Source organism: Lethenteron reissneri, chromosome 63 (genome assembly GCF_015708825.2).
Source record: "Lethenteron reissneri isolate LAM-NWPU_2019-01 chromosome 63, ASM1570882v1, whole genome shotgun sequence".
In the NCBI taxonomy this organism is placed as follows: Eukaryota; Metazoa; Chordata; class Hyperoartia; order Petromyzontiformes; family Petromyzontidae; genus Lethenteron; species Lethenteron reissneri.
Window position 1 is genome coordinate 9322891 of NC_083841.1, and position 27649 is coordinate 9350539.

Below are 27649 nucleotides of genomic sequence, written 5' to 3' on the forward strand. Positions count from 1 at the left end.
GGGCTCTCATGATATTGTCTTTTCCGAGACCAAGGTGCTCTGCAAACCTTCTGGCTACCATCAAAGGTTTGTGCATGAAGCCATCCATCCAGATATACAAACATAGACATAACTTCAACCGTGATGATGGGTACAAATTGAGCAATCATTGGAAAGATGTTATTAACCACGTAAAAATATTTAACTTCGCATATTTGTACAATCTTATTTGACAGGTACTAGTCTATTTAACCGAGTTGTTGACATCTCTAGCGTTTAACAGTGCTGCTATTTTTTAGTTTTGGAAGCCAACATCGGCCGTAATTCTTGCGGAGGTGCTTAACCTGTACCTTCCCTTCTAGCCCCGCCCACCTCCCCCTCCCAGTCCCTGACTGCCACATTTAGATAAGCTCCTCCCCCCTCCCCTTAACCAGTATATAAGATCTTGTCTCTTGGATTTCCCTTCACTTGTTACAGTAAATTTGGCTGTGACGGTCCCACCTGAAGACGGAGACTGGTGTTGCCTCCTAAACGTCGTGATTTAATTTAGTTATTTTCATTTATTGTTTTATTTTATTATTTTTTACCTACGTGACTTTACCGAAAAAACCTACGAGTACAGTACACAACAACTGTGCCATCTGTAAAGGATGTGATTTCTGATACGCAATACCCGGGTGTCTACATGCTTTCCCACCTGATGACGGACACTTGTGTTGCGCCTGAAACGTGATTTATTTTATACCTACGTGACTTTACCGAAAGAACCAAAGAGTATGGATTCCTGCAGTCACGAAAGCTTCAAATTAAGCTAGAAATAGGTGGCTCAAATAGGTGGCAGGAAAAGGTGGCTGCAAGAGGTGGCTGAAATAGGTAGCTGAAAGATGTGGTTGAAAGTGGTGGCTGAAAGATGTTGCTGAAATAGGTGGCTGAAATTGGTGCCTAAAATAGGTAGTTTCTCCCCTGCACGGCAATGTTGGAACAGGTGATGATTGGCTTTGTCCCGCTTCTAATCCGTTGGCGAGAGAATAAAATGAAAGGTCACTTTGGAGGCCCGGAGCGAGCGACGCAGGTAAATCGGAATCGAGTTTCATTCGAATAAACCTCGAAATCGGATACGCGATTCTGATGCTGAGCCTGAACAATAGGAGGCGGAGAGTCGAGGGAGGGGGAGACACGGAGGGCAACAGGGAGCCAGGACTGCGGTTTGTATAGTGTGTGTGGGTTTGTGTATGTGCAATGTGTGTGGCCGTTTGTGTAGTGTGTATACGTGTGTATGTGCAATGTGTGTGGCTGTTTGTGTAGTGTGTATGGGTGTGTGCAATATGTGTGGGTGTATGTATGGGTGCGTGTGTGCATTGTGTGTGGGTGATTGTGTAGTGTGTGTGGCTGTTTGTGTAGTATGTGGGTGTGTGTGTGTTCAATGTGTGTGCGTGTGTATAGGTGTGTGCATTGTGTGTCGGCGTTTGTTTAGTGTGTATATGGGTGTGTGTGTGTGCATGGGTGTGTGCAATGTGTGTGGGAGTGTGGGTGTGTGCAATGTGTGTGGGAATATATGGGTGTGTATGTATATATTGTGTGAGGAGCGGCAGTATAGTAGTTTGCGCGTTGTGCTACGAACCTGGCGACCCGAGTTCGAATCCCGCTCACGGAAAACACCAGTGACGATGGTCTGAACCGGTCCTGGGCCTCCTCTAGGTCGACTCGGCCTCAAATGAGTACCTGGTGTGGTGTAAACATCGCCACTAGGGAGAGACAAAGGCGGCCGGGCGTGGTGCTGGCCACCCACCCCCTCGTGTGCCGTGCCGGCCTTCATAGATGCTCGCTAACAGCACTTGCCCCAACAGTCTGTTCAGGCTATACGGGGGATCTTTGGCTTTGTACATTGTGTGTGGGTGTTTGTGTTATGTGTACGTTTGTGTGTACAATGTGTGTGGATATCTGTGTAGTGTGTGTGTGGGTGTTTGTGTAGTGTGTATATGTGGGTGTTTGTGTAGTGTGTATATGTGTGGGGGTGTTTGTGTAGTGTGTATGTGTGTGGGGGTGTTTGTGTAGTGTGTATGTGTGTGGGGGTGTTTGTGTAGTGTGTATGTGTGTGGGGGTGTTTGTGTAGTGTGTATGTGTGTGGGGGTGTTTGTGTAGTGTGTATGTGTAGTGTGGGGGTGTTTGTGTAGTGTGTAGTGTGTATATGTGGGTGTTTGTGTAGCGTGTGTATGTGTTTGTGTAGTGTACCATGTAGGGTCATGTAGCCTGCATGCCCAGCCACCGCATGCCTAAACAGGTTTTGTTCGGCTGGATAGAGGGGACTAAACGGGCGCGGCACAGAATAGAGAGGAGACGGAGTGATGTGGTACAAGAGGATGTGGAGCCAAGTATACTTGCCGATCACCGGTAGCAGCGGTGTCAAGATCGGCCTCTGTGGAGGAGGCTCGTGAAGGACGCCACAACTGGGCAGTTGGGGGCAGTCGCCATCCAGCAACAATGGAGCGCAGAGGAGCGACACAACAACGAGCAGAGCGCCGAGTGGCTAAAACACAGCATGTTGGTACAATAGGGGGCACAGGTGGTGCATCGGCCAGTCATCTCAGTCAGTCGACCCATGACACCTCCTAGGTCTGCCCCGTGACCTCCTGCCAGCGGGCGTTCGACACTTAACCTGCACATATCCTGGCACAAGCGCCGTGGTGACGTCACCACCACTTTGTGGCGAATGGCGGTTGTGTGTATGGATTGATATGTTTATCGGTTGTGTGTATGTGCAGTGTGTGTAGGGGTTGATGTATGTGCAGTGTGTGTAGGGGTTGATGTGTGTGCAATGTGTGTAGGGTTGACATTTGGTATGGGTTGATGTTTGTGTGTGTATGGGTATGTGTGTAGGGTTGACGTGTGGTATGGGTTGATGTGTGCGTGTGGGTGTATGGGTTGATGTATGTGTGTAGTGTGTGTATGGGTTGATGTTTGTATATGCAGTGTGTATGGGTTGATGTGTGTATGTATGGGTTGATGTGTGTGTATGGTTACATCATGGGACCTCCTTTGTCAGTACCAAAATATGAGAATAGGTTTTCCCCTTTTATCTGGCAACAAAACAGGTGTGATTGGTCCACACCAGAGTCAGCTTTCTTTGGAGGCTAGTCTCAAATGGTATTAGACCAGAGGATACCCTAGACCAGAGGACGCCTTTTGGCGAAAACCTATTTGGCGTTCCTTTTCACGTTCCTCTGGTCTAACACCATTTGAGACTAGGCTCCAAAGAAAGCTGTCTGGTGTGGACCAATCAGTTTCAAAGACAATGCCTATTTATCAGAGTGTTTTTCGTCTGCATTCTGACCACAAGTATTGTGTTTAATGCATACATGATTCCTTGTAAAAGGTTTCAGGTTGGTGTTTTAACATCTTAACACCTGTTTTGTTGCCAGATAAAAGGGGACAACCTATTCTCACGTGTGTGTATTGGTTTATGTGTGTGTTGTGTAGTAACTCTTGACACCAAGGAGACGTGTAGAGGAAGATGGAGATGAGGATTCTTACATAGGGCTGCTTGCCGTTTATTCACACTCTTGCACACTCTTATACACTCTGTTTACACTCTCTATACTCGACGCTTACACACGTCAGAACTCTGTCCTTTACGCGGACATCGCTCAGCTATCTACGCCCTGGTACGGCTTCTCTTATGCCTACCCCCTCGTCTGCCCTGGGCGGAGGCTCACCCATTACCACCCGGCGACGAGGTGAGGCCTCGACATCACTAGCCCTTCTTCGGCGGCGGCTGGGATGTCTTCCATGCAGGTTCTCGTTCCCATCTTCTCTCTCCCCACGGCGACCCCGCCCTCGTCCCGGGGTCCCCCTAAAGTACCCTGCCGCCTCGTTGACATGTCATCACATCACGTCATCCCACTCCTCTACAGGTGACATGACGTCATCCCCCTACTCTACATGTGTATGTGAAGTGTATGTATGGGTTAATGTGTGTGTGCAGTGTGTATGGGTTGATGTGTGTATGTGCAGTGTTTGTGTAGGGGTTGATGTGTGTGTGTAAATTAAATTCATGGCACAGTTGGTGCACTGGTGGCAGTTGATCAACTAAAGATTTAATTTTGGGGGATACACAAACATGAGTCCCAGTATAAGCAATAAGATTAATCTCTCGGAATGTACTTATGCGTGTCGTGCATGTGTTTGTGTGTAAGTATTTAATTAATAAATAACAATATAAACCTCTGGGTCTGAGTATTAAATAATAAGTCTTGCATCAAACAATGACCCCTATGCTTATGAGACACTGAATGTCGAAACTGGTCCTAAATTTGATGATATGAAAGCAATGCTGCTGAATTATAGACTCCCAGCAATACCGTGTGGCTAATAGGATGTGTGAAGGACTGAAATCCTGCAGCGCCCGCAAGGTCCCCCTGCTCAAGAAAGCACATATACATGCCCGTCTGAAGTTTGCCAATGAACATCTGAATGATTCAGAGGACAACTGGGTGAAAGTGTTGTGGTCAGATGAGACCAAAATGGAGCTCTTTGGCATCAACTCAACTCGCCGTGTTTGGAGGAGGAGGAATGCTGCTTATGACTCCAAGAACACCATTCCCACCGTCAAACATGGAGGTGGAAAGATTATGCTTTGGGGGTGTTTTTCTGCTTAGGGGAAAGGACAACTTTACCGCATCAAAGGGATGATGGACGGGCCCATGTACCGTCAAATCTTGGGTGAGAGCCTCCTTCCGTCAGCCAGGGCATTTAAAATGGGTCGTGGATGGGTATTCCAGCATGACAATGACCCAAAACACACGGCCAAGGCAACAAAGGAGTGGCTCAAGAAGCACATTAAGGTCCTGGAGTGGCCTAGCCAGTCTCCAGACCTTAATCCCATAGAAAATCTGTGGAGGGAGCTGAAGGTTCGAGATGCCAAACGTCAGCTTTGAAACCTTAATGCCTTGGAGAAGATCTGCAAAGAGGAGTGGGACAAAATCCCTCCTGAGATGTGTGCAAACCTGGTAGCCAACTACAAGAAACGTCTGACCTCTGATTGCCAACAAGGGTTTTGCCACCAAGTACTAAGTCATGTTTTGCAGAGGGGTCAAATACTTATTTCCCTCATTAAAATGCAAACCAATTTATAACATTTTTGACATGCGTTTTTCTGGATTTTGTTGTTGTTATTCTGTCTCTCACTGTTCAAATAAACCTACCATTAAAATTATAGACTGATAATTTCTTTATCAGTGGGCAAATACCCATCCACGACCCATTTTCAATGCCCTTGCTGAGGGAAGGGGGCTCTCACCGAAGATTTGGCGGTACATGGCCCCGTCCATCGTCTCTTTGATGCGGTGAAGTTGTCCTGTCCCCTTAGCAGAAAAACACCCCCAAAGCATGTCTCCACCTCCATGTTTGACGGTGGGGATGGTGTTTTTGGAGTCATAGGCGAGTTGAGTTGATGCCAAAGAGCTCCATTTTGGTCTCATCTGACCACAACACTTTCACCCAATTGTCCTCTGAATCATTCAGATATTCATTGGCAAACTTCAGACGGGCATGTATATGTGCTTTCTTGAGCAGGGGGAACCTTGCGGGCACTGCAGGATTTCAGTCCTTCACGGCGTAGTGTGTTACCAACTGTTTTCTTGGTGACTATGGTCCCAGCTGCCTAGAGATCATTGACAAGATCCTCCCGTGTAGTTCTTGGCTGATTTCTCACCGTTCTCATGATCATTGCAACTCCACGAGGTGAGATCTTGCATGGAGCCCCAGGCCGAGGGAGATTGACAGTTCTTTTGTGTTTCTTCCATTTGCGAATTATCGCACCAACTGTTGTCACCTTCTCACCAAGCTGCTTGGCGATGGTCTTGTAGCCCATTCCAGCCTTGTGTAGGTCTACAATCTTGTCCCTGACATCCTTGGAGAGCTCTTTGGTCTTGGCCATGGTGGAGAGTTTGGAATCTGATTGATTGATTGCTTCTGTGGACAGGTGTCTTTTATACATGTAACAAGCTGAGATTAGGAGCACTCCCTTTAAGAGTGTGCTCCTAATCTCAGCTCATTACCTGTTTAAAAGACACTTGGGAGCCAGAAATCTTTCTGATTGAGAGGGGGTCAAATACTTATTTCCCTCATTAAAATGCAAATCAATTTATAACATTTTTGACATACGTTTTTCTGGATTTTGTTGTTATTCTGTCTCTCACTGTTCAAATAAACCTACCATTAAAATTATAGACTGATAATTTCTTTATCAGTGGGCAAACGTACAAAATCAGCAAGGGATCAAATACTTTTTTCCCTCACTGTAACTCATTCACCCACTGATCCACCTTCTCAAGCACTTACTGAAGTAATCATTAACCCACTCACTAACTCACCCACCCACTCACAACACTTCCTTTTCTACTTAATCCGCTCTCTGCTCAACTTCAGATTTTACTTCTGTCTTATCTGTCCTCAAGCCCTGATAGTAACCATACTCAAGTAAAAACAACGGGTTATACTCTAAGCTATTGCAACCTTGGTAAGTGCTGTTTTTTAGGCTGGCCACTTGAATTTTTGGCCTATGGACCTGTTAAACTGTGTGCACGCGTGTGTGTTATTTTGTGCACAGCATGCGAGGTTAAGCTCAGATTATGCACTATTTAGAGAATTCCCAAGTGGCCACTAGATTATACATCGGCCACTGCGACTGTTGGATTTAGCTTTTATAGCACGCAGCTCGCTGCGTTTACAATCAAGGTTGCTGAGACCCAGGCCCAAAAGGCCCCAAACGCCAAGCCGCCACCAAACAAAACAGCATAGTTGTCATTGATAAGAGTGGGACGTGTTTCTTTGAATTGAGCAAGATTTTTACGACTGTTATTTCATTAACGTATTATTTACAGGCAGTCCCTCGGTTAAGTGACATCGGTTAACATTTTTGCGGTTAACTTTTCATCTCCAATAGGAAAACCATGGTTTCGACGAACTTTACAATGTTGATTAACGATATGTTTACGTTGTGCACGCGGATGCCAATTTAAGCCAATCCAAGCGCTCGTAAATGGGGCTGATCCATGCCCTCATTCATCAGTGATTCCCATTTATTAGCGTTTAGATCTCGACTGGCTTTGTCTACATTACATTTTCTGTTTTGGCAGTGGAAACCTCTCCCTTTTACTTACTCGGTGATTTTTGCTTAATTTTCAAGTTATAAGTAAATTCGATTCACAGTTATTTCAGTTAACAGTAGTTTTTTTATGGAATGAATTAAACACATTAACCGATGGACTACTGTATTGACTTATTTTATTAATGTATTGACTTGATTAATTATTTGATCAATTGTAGTACTAATCATGTATGGATGTTTGGAAATCATAGCCACATCCCCAATGCCATCGGGTATATAGATTGTCACATATATAACAGTTTAAATCGTGGTTGCTTTGGATAGCATCGTTTTTCCCATAGGAATGTGGGATTTCCATCACTAGCTCAGAGCTGTAAGCAGGACGTGAGACCAGTGAATTCAGTTGCTCATTTTAAGTAGGAAGTGGCTCTTGTTTAGCCAGGGAAGCTTCAACCGAGTCTCAGGAGTATCTTTCAGGAGGGTCCAGCACTCTAAGGATATTGCGTGAGGTGTGGAAGGTTCTTGCTGGCTGGAGGAGGTCACAGAGCAGGCCCAGGTGCTATGGGTTAATGCGCTTTGGTGACTGGCTGGCAGATACACCGCCTGCACTCGCCACTGTGCCACCTCGCTGGCGCTCTGCTTGCACACAACAGACACAATTAGCTTCCTTCCAATATCTGTCCCCTCAAATAAAAACAATATCGTTTTTCTACACATCCCATCAGCCACATGGCCTTCTTGAGAGGGCATTATATTTGCAGCAATGGGGTAATACAACACACCTCTGGACTGCTTTTAACATTCGGTATCTCTTCAGCAGAGTCAGCCTTGCTTGAGCCTATGCCGGTGAACTGCCAGATGTGTCCAGGCAATGGTCCTTTCTGTTTGATACAAGTTCAATTTTGTGTTTAGTTTATTGTCCTTACCCCACACCTCCGATTAGCACGGTTGGCTGACCCTGTGAAAGAAGTTCAACGTACATACATATGTAGTGGCGGTACGCGCTGACAAAGGGGCGGCGTGTGTGTGAGCACGCCGGGCGTGGCTAAATCAAGAGTGGTGGTGTTGACACGCGCTGACAGTGATGGATCACGGGGCGGCGCGGGGTGCGTAGTTGTGCGCGCTGACACAATGTGGGAAATAGGATCTTGGGCAGCACGCAGTGATTGGTCAACTGGGGTGGGTGCTCTCAGCGACGTCCGCATGGAGGACTATAAAGGGGGACGCGCGGGAGCACTCGGGGAGTTGATAGCCAGTTGAAGATCGAAGACGGAGTTGAAGAGGTAGGGCCCTGAGACCCCTAGTCCCGCTGTCCTTGTAAGGGCCGGGACCCTGTGTGGCTCGGAGGCGAGACTGTGGGACCCGTGGTCTGACGTCCATGTGGGACGAGGCTGTGGGACCCAGAGTTGAGACGGACACCCCAGCCGGGTGGGTTCCGAGAAGCTAAGGGGCGTAAGAGCCCGTGAGGGTGTAGCCAGGGGAACCCCGTGGGTTAGGCTACAGTTAGCCATCCGTGTAATATAAGTTGGTGTTAATAAAGAGTGTGCAACCCGTGAAGTTGTCTCCCGCCAAGTTCATACACTACAACTGGCGTCAGAAGTAAACCTGTCTTCAAAAGGATGGATACCAGGAAGACCACCCGTACTCACGCGCAAGATTGGGAAGACAACGGCGTACCTGAACCGCAAGCCTCGGGAGGCGAGGACGAAGAGATGCCGCCGCTGCAGCACTTCGCGGCGATGGCCGACGCTCCGCTCGCCTCCGACACCGGCCTCCAGGATGCACACTCCCGCCTGGCGGAGTTGCTGCTCGCCGCCGCTTCAATTTTGGCGGAAATCACCGCTTCTGGAGGCGGGAGGACGACAACAAGGTTGGAGGAGAGAGCACGGGCCGAGGAATCCCGCCAGAACGTGCTCCGCGCCGAAAGTTTTGAAATTGGCGCCAACTTTGAGGGTCCACCATCGATTGGCGGGAAGCGTGGACACCACGTGGTCGGGGACCTCCACTCTACACAGCCCGCGTCATCGGCGCGCGCCAAAACTCTCCACCATGCGCCTGCCGACGGAGCCGCCATTTTCGTCAACCACAGTGGCGCGCGGGAAAAGCATTAATCGGAGGACGACGACCAGGTCTTCCAACAAAGACTTCCCACGCTGACGGCGTTCAAGGCGGACGGGGGCGACTGGGGGGCCTTCCAACGAAGGTTCCTCGCACATCAAGAGATGTCGGGGTGGTCCGACACCACTGCCTTACGCGCGCTGCCGGCGACGCTCGACGACGACGCACTCGCGGCCTTCGCATCCGCCCCAAGGTCGTCCCGCTCAACGCTCCAGGCCGCGCTACACCTCATGGCTAAGGTGTTCGGACCGCCCTCGACCTGTCGCCACCAGTTCTACGAACGGCGTAAGGTGGAGGGAGAAACTACGCTCGCCTATCGCACGTCGCTGCTCGCCCTGGCGGACGCCGCCTTTCCCCGCATGGACAAGGAAGGGAAGGACGCCATGGTGACAGAGCAGCTGCTGGCGTTGGCTCACGACCTGGGAGTCCCCATCAATACGGCGGACGAAATGGACATCTGCTCCTTGGGGGTTGCTACAAGCATCCACGCACACGAGGTCCTCAAGCGCAAGCGGACAGTCGTCTGTGCATCGGCGGGGATCGCGACACCTGCCGCGACTGTCGCCGAGCCTCAGACTGCTACGGCTCGGGAGGAGGCCTTCACCATGTCGAGACCGGGAGAGTGGAGATCGGGAGGTCGTTCGCCCATACGATCGTCCCGCAAGCTGGAGCAACCGAAACCTACGACGTCCCTCGTCATGTGTTACAACTGCGGCCTTCGGGGTCACGTCACAGCCGGGTGCCGGGTTCCGCGTCAGCGTGCCACGGGACCACGTCCGGACGACGACCAAGGCCCGAAGTCGTCCCAGCTAACCCCGGCAAGTCGCGGCACCCCACACGCTCGGTCCACGTGCACGGCACACTCGGGTCGCCGCTTCGCGGTGGGGGGACCGCGTATGGGGGCCGGGGATTCTGTTCGGTGAGGGGGGTTCGTACACGGCCCGGGAGCAGTCGAATGGTCCGAGTTGGCCCACAGGATAGTGGCTGCGTCAGTCCGGGTCGTCCGTAGTAACGGGTTTTATTGACGGGGTTGAGGTCCGGGTGCTGGTGGACACGGGTGCGTCGGCCACTATCATTTCGGACCTTATTTATAACATCCTTCCCCTCCAAAGTCGACCCCTTCTTCCGGTGGAGGTACCATTTTACGCGGCGAACGGGGGATCTTTGGGAATTATCGGACAGATTCGGGCGACTATTTGTATTGGCGATATCAAATTGGCGGGTCCTATTTTTGTCTCATCATCTCTGGCAGTTCCTTGTTTACTGGGTACGGACTTTCTGGCTAAAATGCCCATTAAAATTCTCGTTGATCAGGCCTGTATTGAGCTTCCATCGGGTCAGCGTGTTACATTTTTGACAAATCCTACCAAAATACGCACGGTTTGTGCAACGGTTCAGGCGCTGGCAACTCAGACTGTGCGGGTGCCCCCGGGATCGCAAATGTTGGTACCCCTTCGATTGCGGAAACCCCTCGAGGTGGATGCGGGGGAACAAGGTGTTCTGTTGGGGCCGTCAAACAGAGCTGTTGGGGGCCTCGACTTAGCGGTAACTCAGACCATGGTGCGGGCGGACAGGGATCCATTCGTTATGGTTCTGAATACGGGGTCGCGGCCAGCTGTTATCACACAGGGCACGGTGCTGGCTCACGTGGCGCCGCTACCCGTGGATGAACAGCTCGTTGCACATGCGAATTCTCGCCTCGATACGCATCCTCCATTTGAGGAGGAGAATGAATGGTTGGACTCGTTGTGTGCTGGGTCTACTAACTTGTCTAGTGTGCAGTTGGGAGCATTGAGGGGCCTGCTACTCGAATTCGCTGATGTGTTTAGCAAACACAAGTACAATATTGGCTGCACAGACCTGTTGCGCCACCACATAGCGACGGGTGACGCGGCTCCAATTCGGCAGAATCCCTTCCGGCTCAGCCCAGTCGAGAAGGAGCATGTGCAGTCGGTTGTTAATGACATGTTGGCTGCCGACATCATTTCGCCCTCTTCCAGTCCGTGGGGTGCTCCCATCGTCCTTGTTAAAAAACAGGACGGGTCCTTGCGGTTTTGTGTGGATTTCCGCCGCCTAAATAAAATCTCGATGGCCGACGCGTATCCACTCCCAAGGATGGATGAGTCGCTGGATGCCTTGGCGGGAGCACAGTTTTTTTCGACGCTTGACCTGCTTTCGGGATTTTGGCAATTGCCCCTCGATGAGGAATCGAAACCAAAGACCGCTTTCCGGACACCAGGAGGCCTATTTCAATTCAATCGATTGCCCATGGGGCTACATTCTGCTCCCGCCACGTTCCAGAGGCTCATGGAATTGGTTTTGTCAGGACTCCAATGGGACACCTGTTTGATTTACCTTGATGATATCGTTTTCAGCCGGACTTTCGAGGAGCACCTCCAGCGATTGAGAGGGGTGTTCCTCAGGATGCGTTCCGCTAAATTAAAATTTAAACCGGCCAAATGTCACCTGCTTCGGGAATCGGTCAGGTACTTGGGGCATATCGTTGGCCGTTCTGGGATCTCTACAGACCCTGCTAAGACGCACTGCGTCAGCTCATGGCCAACGCCAACCTCAGTCACTGAGGTCCGCAGCTTCATAGGATTCGCCTCCTACTACCGCCGTTTTGTCGAAAAATTTGCCACCATAGCCAGGCCCCTACACGCTTTGACAGCTAAAGGGGTAAGGTTTCACTGGAGGCCGGAGGAGGAGGCTGCGTTCTGCTCCCTTCGGGACGCCTTGGTGTGGGCTCCTCCCTTGTGTTACCCCGATTTCACGCAACCGTTCCTGCTTGACACGGATGCTAGTAACACGGGTATCGGGGGAGTGCTCTCACAGGTGGTCGGGGGGGTCGAACGGGTGGTCGCCTACGGTAGCAGAGTTTTGTCACCTGTGGAACAACGCTACTGTGTGACACGTCGTGAATTGCTAGCGATTGTTTTTTTTATCCAGCAATTCAGGCCCTATCTCTACGGCCGTCATTTTACTGTTCGTACAGACCACGCGGCTCTCCAATATGCAATGCGGGTGGTGCAACCCTCCGGTCAGTTGTCCCGATGGCTGGAGGTCCTCCAAGACTACCAATTCACGACAATTTACCGAAAGGGATTGCGGCACTCGAATGCGGATGCCTTGTCGCGGTTGTCGCCTCGCTCGGAATGCGCATGTCTTCTGGGATCGGCGCGGTGTAAACCCCCTGTCGCCGTCCCCGCGGGAGTTTTGCTTGCCGCCACTGACGCTCCGCGGGTCGACGCGCCTGCCGCTCCCACGGCCGGGGACTCGTTACTCGCGTTGCCTCTTATTGAGTGGGGCCGTCTCCAAATGGCCGACAGCTCCCTACTCACGTTGCGTCGGAAGGCAGAGGCTCCCGGGGGGGGGAGACGCGGGTGAGTTCCTGGGTGGTCAGACAGGGCCTCCTGATGAAGTGGGACAATATGTCCCGGCGTCATACGCTCGTTGTGCCATCTGCTATGCAGGGTAGAGTCGTTCTGGCTGCTCACGAACGACTCATGCATTTGGGATTTCATAAGACGCTCGCCCTACTCCAACGGGACTATTATTGGCCGGGTATGGGGAGCGACGTGGCAAACATCCTCAAGGGATGTGTGGGGTGCACTCAAAGAAAACCGCCACCAATAGCGGCTAATCCACCGCTACAATCCATCCAGGTTTCGCGCACGAACGAATTGGTTGCGCTCGATATCTTGGGGCCCTTTCCCGCTACACCTAGGGGTAACAAGTACCTGCTGGTTGGCGTAGAATACTTCACCCGATGGCCCATGGCGTGGCCACTCGCCAACCAGTCGGCTGCGGCAGTGGCAGACGCCTTTGTCCAGCACTATGTTTTGGACAAAGGCGCCCCCGAACGCTTGCTGACGGATCAGGGAAATAATTTTTCGAGCGTTTTGTTGCGCGAGGTGTGCGACCTGCTGGGTACGAAGAAAGTGCGTACCTCCCCGTACCACCCGCAGACTGATGGCATGGTTGAACGTCTAAACAGGACGATTACTTCTATGCTGTGCCAACAGGTCTGCAACGATCAGGTTGATTGGGACTTACAGGTACCTGGGGTGCTCGCGGCCTATCGAATGGTCCCCCATGCGGCGACGGGGTTTTCCCCATTTTTTCTCATGTATGGGCGGGAGGCCGATCCGCCCATGGATGTCCAACTGGGGATTTCCCAGCCACGTGCGAAGTCTAAATTGGCCGACCACATCAAATTTAATATCGCCAAACTGGCTGAAGCGCGAGAGGCTGCGAGGTTGAATTCGAGGTCTCGCCAGATCGCTAACGAAAGATTGCACGCACAAGAGGTGTATACGCACGATTGGAAACCAGGCGATAAGGCCTGGCTGCATTGCCCACATGCACCGTCGGCTACATCCCCTAAATTGTTGAGACCATGGAGGGGACCTGTGGAAATCGTGCGTATTGCACGACCCCAGAGTATCCAGATTAAATGGGGAAAACGCCGTTGGTACGTACACCCCTCCCGGCTGAAACCATTCGCGGCACTGCATGGCCTCCCCTTGTGCCGTAACGACCGAGCGTGTGATGTGGCCGTCGACTTGGGGATGGATGTGTCGCAGTCTGATCCTCACGTGTCTCCGCCTGACCCACTCCCAGGTGTCTCGGACCTGACGGCTGCTGACCGTCGTGAACCGGAACCCCGAGGCACGCGCGGATCTCCGATGCCTGGCCTGTGCCTTCCTGGACTGCCGGCGCCACCGGACGGTGCCGTACGACGGACCGGCCAGGCGGACTCGTGCTAAGACACAACACTTTTCATGAAAAAAAGAAAAAAAGGGGAGGGCCGAGATTGCAGCTCGTCGCCGCGTTCCCCTTCTGCCCGGTATAATGTCCCGTTCAAGGGGCGGTCGGAAATGAAGGGACGCTGCACGAGTCATTTTTTTGTATACACATTTATTGTTGTCGCTCGCCGGTTTGTACATATTGTTCTTGTTGTTACGGTGCCTTGTTCTGTTTCTTACGGATGGCGGAGTTCTTATTGTGTTGTGTTGTTGTGATTGTTGCTTGCGTTACGGGGCACACACGGGGGGGGGGGGGGGGGTAATAAAAAATTTTAACAGCCGGGTCGGCTGCGAGCTATGTGGTAGGGGGTGATGCAGTGGCAGTACGCGCTGACAAAGGGGCGGCGTGTGTGTGAGCGCGCCGGGCGTGACTACATCAAGAGTGGTGGTGTTGAAACGCGCCGACAGTAATGGATCACGGGGCGGCGAGGGGTGCGTGGTTGTGCGCGCTGACACAATGTGGGAAATAGGATCGTGGGCAGCACGCAGTGATTGGTCAACTGGGGTGGGTGCTCTCAGCGACGTCCGCATGGAGGACTATAAAGGGGGACGCGCGGGAGCACTCGGGGAGTTGATAACCAGTTGAAGATCGAAGACGGATATTCTTAGGTTTTTTTGGTTAAGTCACGTAAGTAAAACATCAAAATAAAAATAAAATAAAAATAAAAATCACGACGTTTCGGAGGCAACACAAGTCTCCGTCATCAGGTGGGACCGTCACAGCCGAATTAGCTGCATCAAGTGAAGCAATGATTCAAGATGTAATCCCTTATAAGCAAGTTGAAGGGAGGTGGAGAGGGTGGGGGGGGGGGTTGGAGAGCTTAGACTGTGGTAGCCAATGAATGGAAACGTATCGGGAGGGAGGAGGGGCGGTGATCAAAGACTGCACGCAGTGCTCAACACAATGAATGGAAACGTCTCGGGAGGGAGGGGGAGCGGCGATCAAAGACTGCACGCAGTGCTCAACACAATGAATGGAAACGTGTCGGGACGGAGGGTGAGCGGCGATCAAAGACTGCACGCAGCGCTCAACACAATGAATGGAGACGTGTCGGGACGGAGGGTGAGCGGTGATCAAAGACATCACGCAGTGCTCAACACAATGAATGGACACGTGTCGGGACGGAGAGTGAGCGGTGATCAAAGACTGCACGTGGGGATGTTAACACTCGGTGAAGTAAATTAAAATAGTGCCTGTCAGATAAGATGGTCCAAAAAAGTGTAATTAAGTCTCTTTTGCGTGGTTAATCACATCTTTCCAATGATTACTGAGTTTGTACCCATCATCACGGTTGATATTATGTCTGTGTTTGTATATTTGTATGGCTTCGTGTACAAACCTTTGATGGTAGCCAGGAGGTTTGCAGAGAACCTTGGTCTCGGAAAAGACAATTTCATGAGAGCCCGCCGAGTTGTAGCAATGATCGGCAACGGCGGAAGAATCAGTTCTGCCAGTGTTTCAGATCTGACTTGTGCTCGCGGACACGATCAGCCACATGACGTTTTGTTTCTCCAATGTAGCAATCACCACAAATGCAACTCAATTTGTAGACTCCAGGATACTGTAAGTCAGGAACGACATCCTTCACAGATGGAATCAGATCACGGATTTTATGCACTGTACTGAATCGGACTTGGATCTTATGTTTGTTTAGAATTTTGGAGATCTTTTTGGTCACGCCTGCTATGTATGGTAACGTGATAGTTTTGGTCGGAGTTTCATGTGGCTGTTTCTTCTGTGTGGTGGGAGAAACCGCTTGGCGGATAGTACGGTCAGAGTATCCGTTCATCCTGAGGGCCCGATGTACATGTCTCAATTCACCGGTCAGGTGGTGTTGGTCAGAAATGCCATGGGCTCTGTGGTATAGCGTTGTGATGAGAGAATTCTTTTGAGATGGGTGGTGGTGGGAATCCGGTTTCAAGTAGGAATCTGTGTGGGTGGCTTTCCTGTAGACAGAATGTCCCAAGGATCCGTCAGGTCTCCTCTCAAACAGAATATCCAAAAATGGTAGTTTGCCGTCTTTCTCTACTTCCATAGTGAATCTGATGGATGGGTGTCTAGAATTGATGTGGTCTAAGAAGTGGTTCAGTGCTGGGAGGCCATGTGGCCAGATGACGAAAGTGTCATCAACATACCTCTTCCAAAAGGAAGGACGTAGGGTGGATGTCTGGATGGCGTCTGATTCAAACATTTCCATGAACATGTTGGCTATAACTGGTGACAAGGGGGAGCCCATAGGGGTACCCTCATTCTGTTTGTAGAAGGTGCCATTCCAGGTAAAATAGGTGTTGGTGAGGCAATGCCTCACCAGCGCAGGTACATCAGAATTCAATCCATGTTGGACTAAGTCCTCAATTATTGTTAGGGTGTCCGGTACTGGGACTTTGGTAAACAAAGATACTACATCAAAGCTGACGAGGATGTCATCCGGAGATAGTACCATGTCCTTAACCATAGAGACTAATTGTGTTGAGTTGAGTACTGCCGAAGAGGTCTTGCCTGTGAAGGGGAGCAGAGTATCTGATAGAAAACGGGCTAGTTTGTACGTAGGAGAGTTTATAGTCGACACGTGTCCATTCATTGTGTTGAGCACTGCGTGATGTCTTTGATCACCGCTCACCCTCCGTCCCGACACGTCTCCATTCATTGTGTTGAGCGCTGCGTGCAGTCTTTGATCGCCGCTCACCCTCCGTCCCGACACGTTTCCATTCATTGTGTTGAGCACTGCGTGCAGTCTTTGATCGCCGCTCCCCCTCCCTCCCGAGACGTTTCCATTCATTGTGTTGAGCACTGCGTGCAGTCTTTGATCACCGCCCCTCCTCCCTCCCGATACGTTTCCATTCATTGGCTACCACAGTCTGATAAGCTCTCCAACCCCCCCTCTCCACCTCCCTTCAACTTGCTTATAAGGGATTACATCTTGAATCATTGCTTCACTTGATGCAGCTAATTCGGCTGTGACGGTCCCACCTGATGACGGAGACTTGTGTTGCCTCCGAAACGTCGTGATTTTTATTTTTATTTTATTTTTATTTTGATGTTTTACTTACGTGACTTAACCGAAAAAACCTAAGAATATGAATCTTTGCAGTCACGAAAGCTTCAAATCTAGAATCGAAGACGGAGTTGAAGAGGTAGGGCCCTGAGACCCCTAGTCCCGCTGTCCTTGTAAGGGCCGGGACCCTGTGTGGCTCGGAGGCGAGACTGTGGGACCCGTGGTCTGACGTCCATGTGGGACGAGGCTGTGGGACCCAGAGTCGAGACGGACACCCCAGCCGGGTGGGTTCCGAGAAGCTACGGGGCGTCAGAGCCCGTGAGGGTGTAGCCAGGGGAACCCCGTGGGTTAGGCTGCAGTTAGCCACCCGTGTAATATAAGTTGGTGTTAATAAAGAGTGTGCAACCCGTGAAGTCGTCTCCCGCCAAGTTCATACACTATATTTATCATATTTAGACAGACACACGTACATACAAATATATACAAATGATACATTTCCCAATCGCCTTAATAGACAGTAGGGGCAAATGCTGTTAATGGGCACCTATGAAGGCTGGCACAGGACACGAGGGGCCAACTTTGTCTCCCTAGTGGCGATTATTTACACGGTACTGGGTACTCATTTGAGGTTGAGTCGACCTAGGGGAGGCCCAGGACCGGTTCAGATCATTGTCACCAGTTGTGGCTGTGAGCGGGAATTGAACTCGGGTCGCTGGGTTCGTATTGCACAAACATGGTAGATACACAATTTGAGTTGTCTTTCACTGCTGTCCAATGCTTGTGTTTTGCTCTCAGGTTTGAGACCGTGGGGAAACAGCCATCATGTCATCAGCGCCGTGTGTGACGGAGGACATCCTGGAGGAATTGCAGGTGGCTGCAGCCCAGAGTTTGGAACTGGTGGATGCTGCTGAACATTACGACATCATCAGAGAACTGGGCAAGGGAACGTACGGAAAGGTGGACCTAGCAGTGCACAAGGGCTCCGGTGAGTAACCTTGGAGCTCTGGTAATGAGCTAATATGATTTGTAAATTTGATTCTCAACAGTGGTATCTCACATTAACATCACTAGCCCTGGCCACTTCTTTATGACCCTTGGGCTATATCCATTTCAAACCTTTTGAAACAGCAGCAGACCATGCTTTCCCACCTGATGACGGACGCTTGTGTTGCGCCTAAAATGTCGTGATTTATTTTATTTTATACCTACGTGACTTTACCGAAAGAACCAAAGAGTATGGTATTGAGAGTTTAATTGTAATGTAAAATGTTATTGAGGGGACTGTGTGTTGTTGTCTTGCTGTGGTCTGGGACTGTTCTTACTGTTGTTTTACTGCCTTTTCCAAGCTTGGGAATTGATTATGCAATTTGAACTGATATACTTTATTTATTTAAGGGGTATCAATGGTTGTGTGATGTTATCTTCCTTTCCCGGTATGCAGGTCGGGGATTTGATCCTGACCCTGACGCCTGCTGTATTATTTGGAGGTTTTGCGTTTCTCTCCATGCAGTCGTGCAGATTTTTTTCTCCAGGTCCTCCGGTTTTTCCCTCCACATTTAGAAAAATGCATTCAGATTATTTAGATTATTTTGCTGTGATAAATGTACAACTGATAAGTCACTGTTGAGCTATAATTTGCGGCCAGGTCACTTCTAAAAAATAAGTTAATACCTTCAGTGGGCTTTGCCTAGTAGGATGGGAATGGCTTGGTTTTATTTGTATGTTTTGGGTGATTTGTTTACCTTTCTTGTATTTTGCACTTCTATCATCATTTTTATTGTTTGGTGTAATGTTCAGACCTGCCCCTACTGGAGATCTTTGAAGAAGAGCTGTATAGCTCATCAGATTCCTCCAGTATAAATAAATATTCAGACCCTGATTTTCTTTAACCGATCTGTTTTTCTGTCCCTTAAAAAAAAAATTCTACACATCACATCAGCCATGTGACCTCCTGGGGGAGTGGATAATTTCAGAGCAGCCATTAGTTTATTAAAACATGCTCACTCCGGAGCGATTTTCAACATTCAGCATCACATCGGCCGAGTCCGCATAGCTTGGACCAATAGCTGGCGTACTGTCAGATTTTTAGAAGTTGGGGGTCCTCGATGAGTGCCGACAGATGCGAGGTCCTCATGCGATGTTCACCAACTCAATGCAGTAAAACACTTTTAAGCAGCTCCTTCACGTGTCTGTCCCACCTGGCTGATCTCGTCAAGCAACATAAACCATCATCACGCAAACTCCAATGACCCTCGCAGTGGCGGCTTTTGGCTCACCATCAAACAAAGACGGTCACCGCATCGCGCGGTTTCCAAAGCGCTTCTGCGGCCATCTGGAACACTCTTCCTTCAAATATTAGGAAGCCACTGGAGCTATGCACTTTAAATCATTTGGATTGAAAACTGATTACTTTAGAACACCTTTTTTGTGTTTAGTTTGTCCCCCACACCTCCAATTAGCACGGTTGGCTCCGCATGGTGCGACAGAAGTTCAACATACATATTCTTGGGTCTTTCGGTAAAGTCACGTAGATAGGTTAAAATAACCTATCCCCTTGCCATACATAGCAGGTGTTACAAAAAAGATTTCCAAAATCTTGAACAAACACAAGATCCCGGTTCGATTCACAGAACACAAAATCCGTGATTTGATCCCATCTGTGAAGGATGTGATTCCTGACATGCAATAATCTGGTATCTACAAATTAAGTTGTGTCTGCGGCAGCAGTTACATCGGGGAAACGAAACGACATGTCTCGGACCATGTTCGCGAACACAAGGCAGATTTGAAACACGGCAGAACCAATACCTCTGCTGTGGTTGATCACTGTTTTAATGCGGTGGGTTCACACGATATTGTTTTTCCGAGACCAAGGTACTCTGCAAACCTTGGTGCTACCATCAGAGATTTGTCCATGAAGCCATCCAGATATATAAACACAGACACAATTTTAACTGAGAAGATGGGTACAAACTGAGCAATCATTGGAAGGACGTTATTAACCAGGTAAAGTCTTAACTGACTGATGTTTCCATCCTACCTTCCGATGTTAGTAGGTATTTTCGACTCTCTGGTTTTACATTAACAGGTTATATGTCTCACACTAACACAGCCACCATCGCTCGTGTCCTCGATGTGGCTGTGGCTCTGCGATCTTACATTGACATGCTAATCTTTCACAATACAATGGCCACCTCCATGCCTTTGTCGTCGTGGATGTAGCTCTCCGACCTTACATTTAAAATGCAAATTTTTCACTTTAACATCATTCGCCCTGGCCATTTAGTTTATGACCCTTGGGCTACACCCATTTCAAACCTTTAAAACAGCCTGCCTCAGCAGCTTTCCCCGCTCTTTTTTCTCCTGATAATGATTGCTTGTGATGCGATCGAAACATCGTAGTTTTTTGTTATTTTTGTTATTTTCTTTGAACCTATCTACGTGACTTTGATAAAAGACCCAAGAATATGAGTTCCTGCAGTCACGAAAGCTTTGAGTCAAGATTCAACATAATACATACACACATCCACGTGAAAAAGTTAAAGCATTGTAAAACTATGGCCTTCTCGTATGTAAAAAAGTGTCTATAGACGCAGTGTAAAATGTAATATGTGCCTTCCCATACATACCTGCTGTGACAGTTGGTTCAGAAACAGGCTGAACAAAAAACAAAAAAATGCAAAAGAAGCAAGAAGGACAGGGACGCAACGACCTATCTCTATGCCTGTGCCCCCCTCCTCCTTTCTCCCGACTCACTTTTACTGAAATAGCTACAGATGGTTTTAACCCATATACAATAATATGTAGGCTATAACTATATATATTATTTTAGTTAAAAGACAGTGTCATTATGACAGTATTCATGACAAGATGTAAAGGTACAATACTCACAATTAAGTTATCATACGTCTTGCTTTCAGTTAGCAAAAAATCCTGGTGTTCAGTAACAAACACTAGCAGTAGCACGACTAGATTTCACGCGAGGTATTTTTCGGAAATATGTTTTCATTCGTAACAATGTTTTTGTATGTATGGCATGTATGGTTAACTAGCGGGAATTACCCGGCCTTGCCGGGGGAAGAATATATTTAAAAACTTGTGTTCTCTTAAAACATAACATATACATACACAAATACGTAGCTATTGTGAAAGCCCGGCGTTCTGTTTGTCCATCTGTCTGTCAACACAATTACAAGAGGCTTGCAGAAGTCCTGAATCAAAAAATGGGGGTAAACCGTTGATATAAAAGGTTTTTGAAAATTGTCAACCTCCCCCCCTCAAAAAATATTTTTACCCCCCTTAGGCATATATACCTACACACCCTACATACAATAGAGTGAGTAGTATCTAGTGACTCTATAGTAGTATCTACCGACTCTATAGTAGTAACTACTGATTCGACAGTAGTATCTTATGACTAGTAGTAGCTAATGAATTTATAGTAGTATCTATTTAAACTTAATTTGGAGAGGATGATGATTGCTTGTGTTGCAATCGAAACGCCGTATGCTAGTATTTAATTTATTATTTTATTTTTATACGTGACTTTACCGAAAGAACCAAAGAGTATCTATTTACTCTATAGCAGTATCTACTGACTCTATAGTCATATCTACCGACTCTGCAGCAGTATATACTGTCTATAGTGGTAGCTACTGACTGTAGTATTGCATACCGACTCTATAGTAGTATCTACTGACTATTGTAGTAAATACTAACTCTATAGTATCTAGTGACCCTACAGTAGTACAGTGAGGGAAAAAGTATTTGATCCCCTGCTGATTTTGTACATTTGCCCACTGACAAAGAAATGATCAGTTTATAATTTTAATGGTAGGTCTATTTGAACGGTGAGAGACAGAATAACAACAAAAATCCAGAAAAACGCATGTCAAAAATGTTATAAATTGATTTGCATTTTAATGAGGGAAATAAGTATTTGACCCCTCTGCAAAACATGACTTAGTACTTGGTGGCAAAACCCTTGTTGGCAATCACAGAGGTCAGACGTTTCTTGTAGTTGGCCACCAGGTTTGCACACATCTCAGGAGAGATTTTGTCCCACTCCTCTTTGCAGATCTTCTCCAAGTCATTAAGGTTTCGAGGCTGACGTTTGGCAACTCGAACCTTCAGCTCCCTCCACAGATTTTCTATGGGATTAAGGTCTGGAGACTGGCTAGGCCACTCCAGGACCTTAATGTGCTTCTTCTTGAGCCACTCCTTTGTTGCCTTGGCCGTGTGTTTTGGGTCATTGTCATGGTGGAATACCCATCCACGACCCATTTTCAATGCCCTGGCTGAGGGAAGGAGGCTCTCACCCAAGATTTGACGGTACATGGCCCCGTCCATCGTCCCCTTGATGCGGTGAAGTTGTCCTGTCCCCTTAGCAGAAAAACACCCCCAAAGCATAATGTTTCCACCTCCATGTTTGACGGTGGGGATGGTGTTCTTGGGGTCATAGGCAGCATTTCTCCTCCTCCAAACACGGCGAGTTGAGTTGATGCCAAAGAGCTCCATTTTGGTCTCATCTGACCATAACACTTTCACCCAGTTGTCCTCTGAATCATTCAGATGTTCATTGGCAAACTTAAGACGGGCATGTATATGTGCTTTCTTGAGCAGGGGGACCTTGCGGGCGCTGCAGGATTTCAGTCCTTCACGGCGTAGTGTGTTACCAACTGTTTTCTTGGTGACTATGGTCCCAGCTGCCTTGAGATCATTGACAAGATCCTCCCGTGTAGTTCTGGGCTGATTCCTCACCGTTCTCATGATCATTGCAACTCCACAAGGTGAGATCTTGCATGGAGCCCCAGGCCGAGGGAGATTGACAGTTCTTTTGTGTTTCTTACATTTGGGAATAATCGCACCAACTGCTGTCACCTTCTCACCTAGCTGCTTGGCGATGGTCTTGTAGCCCATTCAGCCTTGTGTCGGTCTACAATCTTATCCTTGACATCCTTGGAGAGCTCTTTGGTCTTGGCCATGGTGGAGAGTTTGGCATCTGATTGATTGATTGCTTCTGTGAACAGGTAGGTGTCTTTTATACAGGTAAGAATCTGAGATTAGGAGCACTCCCTTTAAGAGTGTGCTCCTAATCTCAGCTCGTTACCTGTATAATAAAGGTCGTGGAAGCGACTTCTGGAATCCGGTCTTTATTTGTCTTTCGTTCACAACACTCCTATCTTACTCCGTCACGCTGCTGACAGACAGCATGAGAGGGAGAGAGAGAGAGACACGCGCGGCCACGTGGCAGCCTGGACCCCGCTCCAGCGTGGCCTCCGCTCCAGCGTGGCCTCACCCTCCGTTCGTTCCAGATCTGACCACGTGTTGTCCATCTCCACCCCTTTTAATACCCGGGTCACGTGGTACCTTTCCACCAATCCTGGTTAACCTCTATGGAATCTTCTAGACTCAATCGTACGTTCCCAGGACCGCACTCCTGACTCGTTCCCCCATTGGCTGTGGCTAAAGCCAGCAGATCCAATCCTCTACGTACAGATGTCACCTTCCCATTACGTCAGGGCCACGCCCCTAGACTTCCCCCCATTGGCTATGGGCCAGGACCGGTAGAGCCAGTCATCGTAACGAGGTGTGATCCATCAGCAACCCGGATATATCCTCACATTACACCTGTATAAAAGACACCTGGGAGCCAGAAATCTTTCTGATTGAGAGGGGGTCAAATACATATTTCCCTCATTAAAATGAAAATCAATGTAAAACATTTTTGACATGCGTTTTTCTGGATTTTTGTTGTTATTCTGTCTCTCACTGTTCAAATGAACCTACCATTAAAATTATAGACTGATCATTTCTTTGTCAGTGGGCAAACGTACAAAATCAGCAGTGGATCAAATACTTTTTTCCCTCACGATCTACTGACTGTAGTAGTATCTACCGACTCTATAATAGTATCCATCGACTCTATAGCAGTATCTACTAACTCTACAGTAGTATATACTTACTATAGTAGTAGCTACTAACTCTATAGTAGTATGTACCGACTATATAGTCATAACTCTTTGGTTCTTTCGGTAAAGTCACGTAGAAAGACAATAAATTAAATAATAGAGTACGAAGTTTCGATTGCAACACAAGCAACCGTCATCAGGTAGAACTAAATTTGAGAGAGAGACAAAACACAGACACGCAGACACACAGACAGACACATAAGCAGAGAGAGACACACAACATAGACACCCAGAGACCCAATGCCTCTGCCTCTGTGGCATTGGGTCTCTGTGTGTCTATGTTGTGTATCTCTCTCTGCTTGTGTGTCTGTCTGTGTGTCTCCGTGTCTGTGTTTTGTCTCTCTCTCAAATGTAGTTCAAATCAAGTTTATATAGTTATAACTACTAACTCTATAGTCGTATCTAGTGACTCTACAGTATTTTCTACTGACTGCAGTAATATCTACCAACTCTATAATAGTACATATCGATTCTATAGCAGTAGCTACTAACTCTACAGTAGTATCTACCGACTCTATAATAGTAGCCATCGACTCCATAGCAGTATCTACTAACTGTATAGTAGTATCTACGATCACTACAGTAGTATATTCACTATAGTAGTATCTACTAACTCAATAGTAGTATCTACTATCACTACAGTAGCATATACTGACTATAGTATCTACTGACTATAGTAGTATCTACTAACTCTATAGTAGTATCTACGATCACTACAGTAGTGTAATAAAAAAGACTCGGACACTTCCTTCTATCTTCGTGTCTTTTATTGGGTTCTCGTCCTCACCCACACGGCACTCTGTTATAACTCTGTATTTGTAGCCCCCGGCTATTCACTGCTATTATAGCTCCTTCTTCCCTCTGACTCTCCGCTTCATCTACTGTAACCTCCTCCCTGCAGACTCGCTGCTACCTCTATGCAGACTCCCGCTGCTACCCCTATGTGCAGACCCTCTGGCTGCTACCGTATGCAGACCCGCTGCTGACTCTGTATGCAGCCCCGCTGCTGACTGCAGCCTCCTCGCTGCTTCGGGTCGGTCACCGCTGGCCAACGGTGCCGATCCTCGCTCCCCCGTGTTCGTGGCGATCTCGCCACCCTCCGCTTCGCCCTTCGTGGCCTCTCTCTGTTCCTGGTTCCCCGTCACTCCCCGTCCTCTTCCGGTTCCCCTCCTTCTATAGCCTAACCCCTCACCCCCCCACGTGACCTAACTCCTCCCCTCCTGACGTCACCTCCGGAGGGCCGTTTACGCCCGCATTACATCACCCTCCCCCATAAAGAAAATCCAGCCGACCTCGGCTGAATTGCAACCTGACAAGAAATGCGGGTGTAAAGGGCCAACACGTAAAAAGACACGAAGCATGCAACAACAATATAACCAGAACACAACACAACACAATCTAACGAAACGTGAGGGATTTCGAGCGAGTACGGGCAGCCGGGCCGTCCCGGACGGTCGGCAGACCACCCGCCGAGCGGGAACGTGGAAGGGTTTTAGGGGCGACGGGCGCAAGTTCTTCCGTCGCCGTTGGAGGCCCGCCACTGTCCCGCTCGCGTCCAGAGACATCCCGTACTCGCGTCCGCGGAGGGATAGGAAGAGCTGCAGGTCCCGTGGGTTCTGCGGCTCCAGTCGACGTCCCACGAGCGGAACGTCCTCCCCCCTGCGCTGTCACGGCCGGCTTGTCTGTGAAGGGTACGACAGGCGCTCTCGCAAGGTCAGCAGACACAGGCAAGGGCGAGTCGGCAGCAACAGACCCCGGCAAGGCAACTTCGGGAGATGACGCATCCGGCCGCGGGGCAATGTATGGCTTCAACCGGGATGTATGCACGAACCAGCGCCGTGAACCAACCTGAACACGCGCCGACTGTGGGTTGGGAACCTCAATGAGGCGGACCGGACCCTGCCAAGGTCTATGTAATTTAGGAGAGGTACCTGGCCGCACCTGTGGGCAATGAAGCCAGGCCAGGTCCCCCTTTTTCCAGGGGCACTCCCCCTTTGATCGTCGGGCACACCGCTCATTCCTGGCCTGAGCCTTGGCAGTAGCCATGCGGGCACTTTCCCTCGCCTCAGCGACACGCCGAACGTTGTCCTTAATATACTCAGGAAGAGGCTTAACAGGCCCCCTCGCGCCGGTTCCCAACTGTTCATTAATCGGCGGCACATTCTCACGGCCGTACATAAGGAAGAACGGCGAGTATCCAGTAGCCGCGTGCGGCGTCATGCGATACGCCGAAAGCACCCCAGGGATATGCAAATCCCAATCAGATTGATTTTCCCCGACTGTATGGCACAGCATGGCGGACAGAGTCCGATTCAGCTGTTCCACCATACCATCCGTTTGCGGGTGGTAGGGGGACGTCCGTATCTTTTTAGTTCCAAGAGCCGCACACACCTCCCCCAACAATTTGGACGAAAAGTTACGTCCTTGATCCGTAAGGAGCCTCTCCGGCGCCCCTTTGTCCATTACATACCCAAATAGAAAGGCGTCAGTGATAGACGCCGCTGACTGGTCAGGCAAAGGCCAGGCCATCGGCCAGCGAGAGAGGTACTCAACCCCCACCAGTAAATACTTATTTCCCTTAGCGGATGGCGGAAAGGGTCCCAAAATATCTAACGCCACCAGCTCATTAACCCGAGATACTTTAATCGATTGTATCGGCGGAACATATGGATGTTTAGGTGGTTTACGGCGGGCGCAATCGGGACACGCGCGAACGTGACCGACGACATCCGTCGTCATGCCGTGCCAATAATAGTCTCGTTGCAGCGTCAATAGGGTTTTCTGCACCCCCAGGTGTAAAAGTGTGTCACAGTGCAAAGATCTAATCAACTCATACCGCAATGACGCAGGCACAACGAGACGCCAGTGTTCCTGTATCCCTTCCCTCCACATCAGTAACCCATCTCGGAGAGCAGTTTCCGAAATACCACCCGCACCGACTTCCTTACCCTCCTTCTCCGTTCGTTTTCGCAACGACACCAAAGATTCGTCCAACATTTGCTCCCGAATCCACACAGACCTTGGAAGACGCAAAACCCCGTCAGCCGGTCCCCCATCAACCGGTCCCGGTGTAAGCGGAGTTTCGGGAACATCCACTGCCAGCGCGACAGGCTGAGGGGGGGGCTGAGTCGGTCCACACCTATGCGTCCCCGACGCACACGCACAAGGGGATCGTTGCGGCAACCTGGACAGTGCGTCCGCGTTAGCGTGACGCACACCCTTCCGATGGTGAATTTGGAAGGAGAATTCTTGCAACGTGTCCAGCCATCTCGCCAATTGTCCGGATGGCTGGTCCATCTTAAGAGCGTACTGCAAGGCCGCATGGTCCGTGCGGACAATAAACGACCGACCGTACAGATACGGTCGAAATTGTCGGAGAAAAAACACAATAGCCAAAAGTTCCCTGCGAGTGACGCAGTAACGGGTTTCCGCGGGAGATAAAACCCGACTCCCATACGCCACCACACGCTCAACACCACCTTTTGACTGGGACAACACCGCCCCAATACCAGTGTCACTCGCATCAGTATCCAGAATGAAGGGATGTTCAAAATCCGGATAATCCAACGTCGGCGCAGTAGCCAGTAAATCGCGCAGGCTCCGAAACGCCGCCTCCTCCGGCGGTCCCCACACAAATTTATGCCCCTTCCCAGTAAGGAGATGCAAAGG

General features: G+C 49.3%; 1 protein-coding gene across 4 annotated transcripts in view; it reads left to right on the top strand.

Moving 5' to 3' along the window:
- The window catches only part of LOC133358852 (serine/threonine-protein kinase SBK1-like), a 68689-nt gene that overhangs the window by 19821 nt on the left and 21219 nt on the right, over nucleotides 1-27649 (top strand). The window contains exons 1-2 of one of the 4 annotated variants that reach the window (XM_061577306.1): nucleotides 1145-1184; nucleotides 17805-17994. In XM_061577306.1, the coding sequence (XP_061433290.1) occupies nucleotides 17832-17994 (163 nt within the window). In that variant the 5' untranslated portion in view covers nucleotides 1145-1184; nucleotides 17805-17831. Of the gene's footprint in view, nucleotides 1-1144; nucleotides 1185-3464; nucleotides 3772-3816; nucleotides 3891-17804; nucleotides 17995-27649 lie in introns of those variants that run through there. The other 3 variants (XM_061577303.1, XM_061577307.1, XM_061577305.1) reach the window with 3 other exon arrangements.